The following is a 10,314-nucleotide window of genomic DNA, read 5'->3' as shown; positions in this document are numbered from 1 at the left end:
CTATAGTTTGTATGCACGGCATGGGGTATGTTATCCTCAAGATACTGCACTGTTTGCTGTAGGCCCTGAGCCCTTTTTGTGTTTTCTGCCCCAGGTGCCCGACACCAGGGTGCGATGGTTCGGGACATATCACTGGCAACTACGCCTCACACAGAAGGTACGACACACATTCTGCAGCATTACATACATGAACAACTTCTTCCCTTTTCTCAAAACGTCTTTCTCTTCTGTCTCACATACACAAAGTTCTTACTTTACTCTGCTTCTACTCACCCCTCCCCTTCCTGTCTCTCTCTCTCTCTCACACACACACACACACACACACGTACTGTATGCTTCAACTTTGTAACACTGTCATTTATCTGCAGTCTCTCAGGGTGTCCGCGGGCCAGGAAAAGTGGGATAAAGATCATCCACAGTAAAGAGAACAAGGAGGACCAGGAGCCTATCAGGTACTGTACAGACACTGATCATCAGTCTTCTGTCTCCCTTTAAAACCCTGATACTGAAACTCTTCCTCCTGCTACAAACACTGCTCACCGCTTACTTTACATTCCCCATGTGGAATATAAAAAATTACATATAACTTTAGTTTTCCTGTTTTAAAACGATGCAAGTAAGCTGCGTGAATAAGAACAAAAGAGCAATATACTATTTTCTAATCAGCACATTGCTCTTTGACATGCACTGACGCAAGAAGGAATAAATCAGTTTTACTTCTGACAAGACAAATGTGGTGTGAGTGGGAAGTCTCAACCCACATCTAGAGGTGCAGGAGAAACTTCAGAAGAACAAGGTTGTTGCAGTTTAGAGATCTGCAGTCTCTGGTGAACTTCTGCAGACACACAGGTAAGGAAAGACAGAGAGGGAAGGACAGAGGCAGAGAGAGATTGATTGGACTCTACCTAAATCCCACAATGGGCTTCTCTGGCCTCCGCCCTGCAGCTGCATTGATTTCTCTGGTGGTGCAGAGCACAAACAACACACTTTGGCCATTCTCCATCTTGTCATTTTGTTGGATTCTGAGGACAATTTGCCACAGGTTTCCCTGTCAGTATGCTCTGCTGACGTTTAATTATCTTTGTAAAATATTTAATTCACTATTTGACCTTTGGAAAATAGAAAGGAACCGACAGAGATGAGTAAAGTCTCTTGGCTTCAGAGTAAGACATGGTGGCTGTAACTAATAAATGAAATTTGAAAAGCTACAGAATGAAGCACATTACAACTAACAAACAAACTCTAAATTAAAGGCATTTCTATTTTTCTGCAGTATTTAATGTAAAGGGAGTACATGAACCACTTCTACATCTTTCAGTTTTCCCTTTTTGGATGACATCATCCTAGTTACCCTTTCTCTTTAGCTTATTATGCTCAGACACCTTCTCTAAATAGTCTGTGTGCCCTCTTCAGGGTAGAGATAATGTTTGTGTGCTCATTTATTACTCTTAAAACTTGCACTGGCTCTCATGCTAGGAGGCCTGGTCTGACTCTTAACACTGAGGGACTGTACAGAAATATTAGAGGAGTAAAAGGGGTGGGTATTGTAATTCTTCCTTCCAACCACAACTACAGTGAGGATTATCTCAAAGTGCCACACAGTTCACTCCACAATTATACAAATTCAGCAACATTTTTATAAGTAATGATTCATCATGGTGTGGCAGAATGTAAAACAAAACAAAATATTTCATATTTCATTGGGTTAAGGTTTTTGGAAGCCTGGGTGAATGGATTAGCTAAGGAAATTCCTTTGACTTCTGCCATATATTTACTGGGAGAAAGATCTCAATACCACAGAAGGAACCACTGTGCACAAGATACCCCCTGTATCTTTTCTTTTCTGTCAAAAAACCACAAAGTTGAACTAAAACCAGGTAACTGTTATTTTGCAGACAGAACTGATACTTTCCCAAACGTAGCTAGCTTTAAGCCATAATCCATTTTGTGAGGTGTGACATATGGAATATTTTACTGCCTCATTGCATCTGATTAGTACTAGTGTTGATGCACTGTCAGCATTCCAAAACTGTGATAAGGCTGCTACTGGGACAGCATTAAATAAGATGATGGTATCTTTGTTTATATGAAAGCAAAAGATATAGAGGGAACCAGACAAATGATATTCCCTCATACAGTATATGGTGTTTCAGTACTCAGGAGGCAGACAGAAAGCCAGTAGCTGAGACTCAGCAAGTCACTCTTGGGTGGAAAAAAGCATGATGTCTCCAATATGATGGTATCAACTTTGAAGTGTCAATGAAGCAAAGGAAGGTTGCGTTTGAATGAAAGAATGATTAAACTGTTTGTGAATCTTCTCTGAGAACATTTCACTCTGTCCCCCCAGGTGTCCTGTCCCGGGTTGTGATGGTCAGGGACACGTGACAGGGAAGTATGCCTCCCACAGAAGTGCATCAGGATGCCCCATAGCAGCCAAGAGACAAAAGGACGGCTACCTAAATGGCATCCAGTTCACATGGAAGTCTGGCAAGACAGAGGGCATGTCCTGCCCCACACCAGGCTGCGACGGCTCGGGTCATGTCAGCGGCAGCTTCCTGACACATCGCAGGTGGGTCCAGGGAACTTGGCTGTGTGTTGTTGCTGTTCCTGATGTAAAGGTGTCCTGTGGAGTTTGCTTGTCAACAAACAAAAGTGTTTACATTCAGTATTACTCAGCAAAATGCACTGTGTGAATTCTTGAGGTCTAACAAACCTGTAAAATGCATTTCCTTCCTAAAAGAAATGTAAAGCAGAACTACTTTAGATCCTGCATTATTTACATATATGTTTACTTGGTAGCAGTCTTCTGCTTCCCTGCCTTTGTTGGCCAATTGCAGCATATTGTGGCATCTGACTGCCACCTGTAGATCAGTGGAAAAGTGCGAAACCATTGGCAGGAGCATATAAGCAAGGACCCATTCACAGAAAAAAAAAGCTCCATAGCACTATCAGAGCTTAAAACCTCCACAGGGAACCTTTAAACTTATTTCTATTACAAAGATAAAATAAATGAAGAGTACAGATTTAATGTAACGTTCTACTTTGGATCTTACATAAGAGGATGGAAAGCTGTGATTCATGAGAACAGTTGATGCTCTAAGCTTTAAAGGAATAGTTAACTTTTTGCTTAAAGTTAGATGAGAAGATCAATAGTGGTCACAATTATAAAAAAAAAGATAAATACGTAGCTGGAGCAAACAGCTGATTAGTTTAGCTTAGCATTAAGACTGACCTCACCAGCTGCAACCAGGAGACTTTAAGAACGTACTGGTCCTGTCCAAGAAATTGGCAGGCACATAACCTTGTGAAATGTTGAATTGTTGTTTTTACACTTTGTTTCTTGTACAGTTTTAACAAGCAAGGTACAATGTTAATGTAATTAGAGAGCTTTGACGGTGCTGGTAGGTATATTTTGTTACCTTGGACAAAGCCTGGTTGCTGTTTCCCTCAATTTCCAGTCTTTATGCTAGGCTAAGCTTAATGTCTCCTGGCTGTAGCTACATTCTTCTCATCAAACTCTCAAGAGGGCAAGAGAGCGGATGTCAAACCACTCCTTCAAGACTGAATTTAAGGGAATATTTGTCCTCAGCCTCCCTATATATAAACCCAGCTATGAACCATGTTGACTCATTGTGTGTGTGGAATAGACTGAAACAATGCTTCTTCTACTTGTTGGTACCTCTAGTCTGTCGGGTTGTCCACGTGCCACCTCCGCCATGAGGAAAGCCAGGCTCTCTGGAGTGGAAATGCTAACAATAAAGCAGCAACGTGCCAGCAACGGTAACTACAACTACCACTCACCCACACAATACCGCCAATCAGGAACATGGATGTGGAATGATTTGCTGAACAGAATTCCCATTTTAGATAATAAACCAATCAGGAGGGTGTGTGTGCACTGAGCATTGTCTGAGTAAAGGCTTAAATTGGAAATAAACTGCCATTCAGGGGCAGGGTGCAAATAATGAGAAAAGTGGCTCCAATCTGGAAGAATGGGGCTGTGCTTTTTTGGCCGTAATCAGACAAGGAATATCTGAGTTAGCTTGTGGTTGTGCGCACCATCTGTTTTCCTAACACTTCACCCTGGACTGCAGTGAATTTCAACGCTTCATAAAGGGATGTGACAGGATCATAATGTAATTTGTCTGTGAGATTGTTGAGTCTTAATCAGCTCAAATGACCTGCCCCAGTTCTATTGTAGAGGTGAAGACAGTCGCACACAGTGACCAGCACAATGCTTACGTAGCTATAGAGTCATATTGTGTCATTTTTAATTACTTCAGTCCAACATAAAGGCTGTTAATCTAATTTATCACTGAGGCTTTGTAGTGATATGTCTGTGCTAATGGAGCTCCTGCTTTGTAGGACTGGAGCATGAAGAGGAGATCAAACAGCTGGATGAAGAAATCAAAGATTTAAGTGAATCAAATTCACAAGTGGAAGCAGACATGATCAAACTTCGAACACAGGTAAGTCACTTCCTGTCTGCTACATTCATTAGCCTGTGAATACACAGCTGCACTGTAACATCCTGTCATTCACTCCCTCCTCTCCTCAGATTACAACAATGGAGTCCAACCTGAAGTCCATAGAGGAGGAAAACAAGGTGATTGAACAGCAAAATGAATCTCTCCTGCATGAGCTGGCCAACCTCAGCCAGTCACTGATTAACAGTTTAGCTAATGTCCAGCTCCCTCATATGGTAAGGGCCACCAGGAACGGCTAGCCGGCAAGTTGCAGAATATAGCTAACAGTAGCATTATAGCAGCTTATTCAATCATTTGTATATTTAACCACAGTCTATTGTGCATGCCTAAAATGTGGAGCATTGCTTGTATTACCAAACAGTGAGGGGGAGTTGTGAAATGAGGTTTGACTGGGCATTTTTTACAGTGGTAGCAACTCCAACAACAGAAATGATTGCTACATTCAACTGTTTAGGTTAAACAACAGTATATACAGTATATATTGAGGTTTTGTCTGTGCGTTGAAAGAGGTGTGATGATTAAAGGCTTTATTGTAGAGTGTACTTTATTCTTTTGCAAACAGAATATTACCTTATTCAGTCTGGATCATTATATCTTTCTTTGCCTCTTGAAGATAAAGCAAGAAGTATTCCATTCTGTTGAGTTTCATAGTAATCAAACACTATTTCATCCTGTTTTTCATCCTTACAATGGCATTCTGTCATGATATCCTCTTGCATAATGGCTTATTTAACATTCACTGACAAAGAAATAAATTATTCCTCAGTTAAGCATCCTTGTTTAAGTGGCAAACATCCTCCTTTTATATTTCAGCTGTTGTTCAGATGAAAAAACCTCCATGACACTGGAGTAAAGTTAATTGAAGCAGTTGGTGGGCTGGCCTGGCTCTGTGTTTATCGTTATGTCTTGTATGTCTTCATCTATGTTCAGCTTCTATTTTTCCAGTTAATTTGAGGTTCTGTGTTTATGGCTGTAAAACAAATGCTGCCACCAAGTGTATACATGTATAAACGTAGTTTCTCAAAGCAAGCTAACAGAAATGTGTCCCTCCTTTCCTTTCCGTAGAAACCACTGGCACATAAAGAGCCTCCTTTAAGGAATAACAGCTGCTTACAGATGCACCAGCAAGTAAGTCAATAACGTCTATCATTTCATGCTCTGTATTTCAATATTCCTCTAAATATTGTCATTAGTATGGAAGCAAAGAAAGGCCATAAGGATTTGAATCTTAAAAGCAACTAAATACCTCATTGTGAGGAGGATCAATTGGCAGAAATGGAATATAATATTCATAGGTATGAAAACTGTCTCTGTATCGTAGTTTCTACAACATTGTTGGGAAGCTGAGCTGTGTTCAGTTTAGATGCCACTCAGATTGTATTGGTTAGATTCAGACACCAGAATTCAAGGTGGAAAATTCAAACAAAACATAAGCTATGGAGGATGATTAATCAAGCTTAATGGAAGTAGTAATTAAGTTTCACATGTAGGTATTCATCCGCTTATAAAACTGACGTTATTATGGCCTTCATGTACTTCCATACATTCTCCTTTATTCATGCCCTTTTCCTTCTCATAAACAATTTTCTTTCTGATTGTGTTTTATAATACTATCAGTGAATGTGATGGAAGCATGAAAGTGTGTTGTGAAAGTAGTTGTGTTTATTTGTAACTTTGACCTGCTCTAAAGCCAAAGCAGCGTTAATAGCAAATGATTTCATCACGTTTTTGTTGAGACACAACTCATAAAAATACATTAACAGAGATATATTTACTCATATTTCTTCTTGGGACTTTGCATATGTGATGAGAAGGTCTGAGGTCATCTTAAATCTGTCCTTACCTCTGTTTTCCTCCATTGTGTCTTTGGTCCTGCAGGAGCCAATAAGCGAGCAGAACTTTGACGCCTATGTGACCACTTTAACGGATATGTACACAAACCAAGACCAGTACCAGAGCCCAGAAAACAAAGCCCTGTTGGAAAACATCAAGCAAGCTGTTCAAGGGATCCAAGTGTAACCATTCAGCAAAGGGAGATTTTTGTTCCCTAAGCAGGTGTGGGTGTTGTATCAAATCCACATACGAACAGGCAGTGATGGGTTAATCTCCTTGGTTCGGTGCAGTAACTTATATAGTGTTATATATTCTAAATTCTGTTCTCTCAAAAAAAGAGGTATTATGCTTAGAAAGACCTCGAGATAATTTCTTTCTTTCGTTCTTTTCTTTTTAGGCCTTGCTTTGAGGAAGAACATAAAAGAGTAACCGGCAAAATAGTTTTTGAGGACATTCACATTTTGTACGTTTTCATATGAGCTGACATAGTGTCATGTAATGTTTCTAGCTGCTCATGTATGCACATTTTTAGTGTATATTTCTGAACAGTAAGCTAATGATAACGGAACGCAAGTTCTTTTTATTGCTTGACAACAAAGCATTTTAGATGAAAAAACTGGACAGTGAAATAAAAATGAAAAAACTACAAGCAAGGAGGAAGCTACTTATTTTTCTCCTCACTGGATGATTTTGGACTTGATGATTTTAGATGTTTTTTCTTCTTCTTTTTGCGTGTACATTGTTCAAGAGCAAGAACTGGTCTGCGAATCGCTTTATTTTCTGACAATGCTTGAGAAAAGTTTGTGTTTTGTTTTGATGAAAAAAAAGATGTGTAGCTGTAGGTGGGGGCATTTTTAATTGGTGCTGTAGATGAATCTGGAGAGGAAACTGACCTGATGTATGTATGAATGTATGTATGAACAGTTATATTGTAAACATCATTACACGGAAACCCGATGGTGGAAATCCCATTATCTAGGAGAGCCAATTAATTCCTAGAGGAACACATCTGTGCAGCGCATGCATGTTCACATGCTCATCCTTAACTAATCTCAAACAGAAATGATGTGTTAAGACAATGACCTATAGAGACCACATTCTAGCCTTTCTAGTATCAAATCTGCTCAATTTCGAGACTCGTTTGCTAGGATCAAGAAGTGTCTCAGCAATATAATAAGTGAATAATTTGTTTATAGTAGGTACGGGATGCAATCTGCAAAGGAAAAAAAATGTTGGGTATATGCAATTTCTTGTTTATAAGCATAGCGGGGTAACATGAATCTTTTTAATATAGCCTATGTAAAATATTGATTTTTATACAAATCTTTTAATACAAAAAGTCTTTTTAAAAAAGAGGAGGGAACCTGGACATTGAGTTTTAGAAGCGAAAGTATATGAGTTCCACTTTTTTTCTGTACGATTTTGCACAGGGACACCTTCGTTTCCATGTTTTGATGTTCTTACAGAAACTAAAAGCAGTACCCGAGAGCCTAAAAGGAGGGTTTCAGAGGGTTTTGTAAAGAGTATTTATAGAGTATGACAGCGGGACTTACAGGGTCACTGTCCCCACTTATGTGCCAGTAGACTATTTGCACTTGTCCTTGAAGATATTATCCTTACGTACGGCGGCGTGCAATTTTCCAGGTGACCTCTTTGGCACACGATTGAAGCAACCAACTGCTTGGAGCCACTGTAGGTGTGGATTTAGTACCACTGAGAGAGGAAGAACAGGGACTTGAAATCAGAGAAGAGGATGATTATAACCATAGCAGTTATACTGTAGGCTATTATCAAGTGTAAAAACATTAACAATGTTCTTTCATTTTTGCTATGTTTTAGGAAGATGAAGTTATCCCCCAGCAGCACTTTATATCTAATCACTGTACAAAGGATTAAATAGTCAATCAATTCAAGGTTTTAAAAAAAGCAGAAGAAACAGTGAACGAGACCTTCAAGGGGTGATACAATCCAGCGTGACGCCCGTATGCCTGACTGTATGCACCCCTTCATTCTGTTGTTCTAGTTGTTAGCGATCATGTTCAGAATTTGCCTTTTTGAGAGCTAATGCAAAAGGTGCTTGTTGTTCACCTGATTGAATCTCATCTATTGTACTTTACTGTCCTCTTTCAGGACTCTACTACCCATCATCCATGACTGCATACGCCTTTTTCCACAGCATCGTGTCTGCAGCTTTTTGCCAATATAGTAATGCTTCAGTAGAGTAATAGCTAGTACCAGTTTTTGAATTAATTCTCATTATCAGTAAAAAGGGAAACGGGATTTAAAGCACAAACCGGCTGCTCATCTGATGTTGGTACATAAATAACAAATCTGAATAGAGTTATCTGTGACTATCTATAGGGAACACAAAAAGGTTGTCACATATTTAGAAAGCTGACTTTTCATATAAATTATTGTGAATTCATCAGAGTTTATTATTTTATTTGAGCCAATTCATTTTGAGACTGGTTTTCAGTGACCATTAACAAAGACAGGATTTTGTATAAACTATTGTGCTCTCTGTGGAACTGAAGTTTGATTTATTTTTGTACTACACAGCATGGATTTGTTGACATTTTAATTTTGCTATAAATGTGTGAGATCACAAGTTGCTGTGATATTTCATTTATAAATTGTGAACTTTGTACAATTTTTGTCATGCTGGATGTTGACACATCTTACTCTGAATAAAGAAAAAATGTGTTGCCAGAGGCCTGTAAAAGGATTTCTTTTGTGTGTTCATAACTGATACCGTATATTAAGTCTGAACTCTCCACCAGCAGATGTCAGCAAACTCAAACTATACAATACACCACAGCTACGCCTGATGCTGTGTCAAAGATGAATCATTAAAGTGACTGCTGATGAAAGGCAGGTTCATGATCCTAAAATAAATACAATTAAACATAACCACATATCCTCAAATGATCCTTTAGTCATTAATCCCTGTTCAAAGCAAACTACAATTCTACACATTTTATTGAGATACCATTGTGTGAGCAACTCATTAATTAAAATTCACATGCAGCCAATTCAATTTGTCATTTAGCCAAGATAATCCACTTTGAAAAATTAAAGAAGGCTATATACTGTAGGCCTGTTCCATATCGATCTTTCCTTCTCTCTCTGTCTTGCTTTCTTCGTCTTGATACAGTAATCCAATAGTTTAGTATTTATTTCTATAAAGTTAGGGGACCGACGACAAAACAGTGTACACAGAATCCTGCATGTTGCATGTAACTCTGTAGTGTATTTTGTTAGACACTCCCTGCATGGTATGCACTTGTAATTTGGGACTCATTTAGGAGGATCTATTGGCAGAAATGGAATATAATATTCATAGGTATGTTTTCATTAGTGTATAATCACCTGAATATAAGAATTGTGTTTTCATGTACCGATTACGAATGATGGTAATCATACCAATAAGGTAGCCAAGTCCACAAGCTATGAACCATATCATGTTCTCCTTCAGTAGCCAGAAGCGACCAAACAAACACTGGCTTCTAGTTTTACAGGGCCTTCCCATTTTTTGTGCCCCACCGTAAGTCTTGTCCCTATCCATGCCTTGAACGGGAAGGAGTGGGACACAAAGGGTAGAAGATGTCACTAAATTTCTAACACAACTGGACCCTTTAAGAACTGCCAAAGTGATGCACTAGACAGACCAAACAGCTTCCTCACACGACATGTATACAGTAAACGAGGATCTCTTGTGACTAACTCAATACTGAACCCCTTACTAGTGTGTGTAGGATGTAGTGATGTGTTAGTGTGTGTGTGTGTGTGAAAGTGTTCCGTAACTGTACAGTCTATAAGCTTTGTTTCAACTCTACTTCATTACACTGGATTGGGAATGAAAAAGTGACTTTGCGATTAAAGAGCTGACTCACAGTTTTAAGGGTGTTTGGAAGTATTTACATCAAGGGTAGATATTTTTACCCTTGGGTTGAACGCTATAAATCATGTTTCATTTCATTACACAGCCAAAGTA

The 10,314-nt window shown here is 39.1% G+C and overlaps 1 protein-coding gene across 1 annotated transcript in view; it reads left to right on the top strand.

Moving 5' to 3' along the window:
- The window catches only part of myt1lb (myelin transcription factor 1-like, b), a 28,199-nt gene extending 19,178 nt beyond the window's left edge, over positions 1 to 9,021 (top strand). Inside the window, exons 10-17 of the mRNA XM_035673347.1 lie at positions 95 to 157; positions 369 to 452; positions 2,348 to 2,569; positions 3,686 to 3,780; positions 4,366 to 4,469; positions 4,559 to 4,702; positions 5,553 to 5,615; positions 6,366 to 9,021. Of these exons, the coding sequence (XP_035529240.1) occupies positions 95 to 157; positions 369 to 452; positions 2,348 to 2,569; positions 3,686 to 3,780; positions 4,366 to 4,469; positions 4,559 to 4,702; positions 5,553 to 5,615; positions 6,366 to 6,506 (916 nt within the window). The 3' untranslated portion in view covers positions 6,507 to 9,021. The remainder of the gene's footprint in view (positions 1 to 94; positions 158 to 368; positions 453 to 2,347; positions 2,570 to 3,685; positions 3,781 to 4,365; positions 4,470 to 4,558; positions 4,703 to 5,552; positions 5,616 to 6,365) is intronic.
- The last annotated feature ends 1,293 nt before the right edge of the window (positions 9,022 to 10,314 follow it).

The sequence above is a fragment of the Morone saxatilis genome, unplaced genomic scaffold, assembly GCF_004916995.1.
Source record: "Morone saxatilis isolate NCDOM2014 unplaced genomic scaffold, NCSU_SB_2.0 Contig3, whole genome shotgun sequence".
Classification (NCBI taxonomy): Eukaryota; Metazoa; Chordata; class Actinopteri; family Moronidae; genus Morone; species Morone saxatilis.
This window is presented reverse-complemented; position numbering and strand designations above follow the sequence as displayed.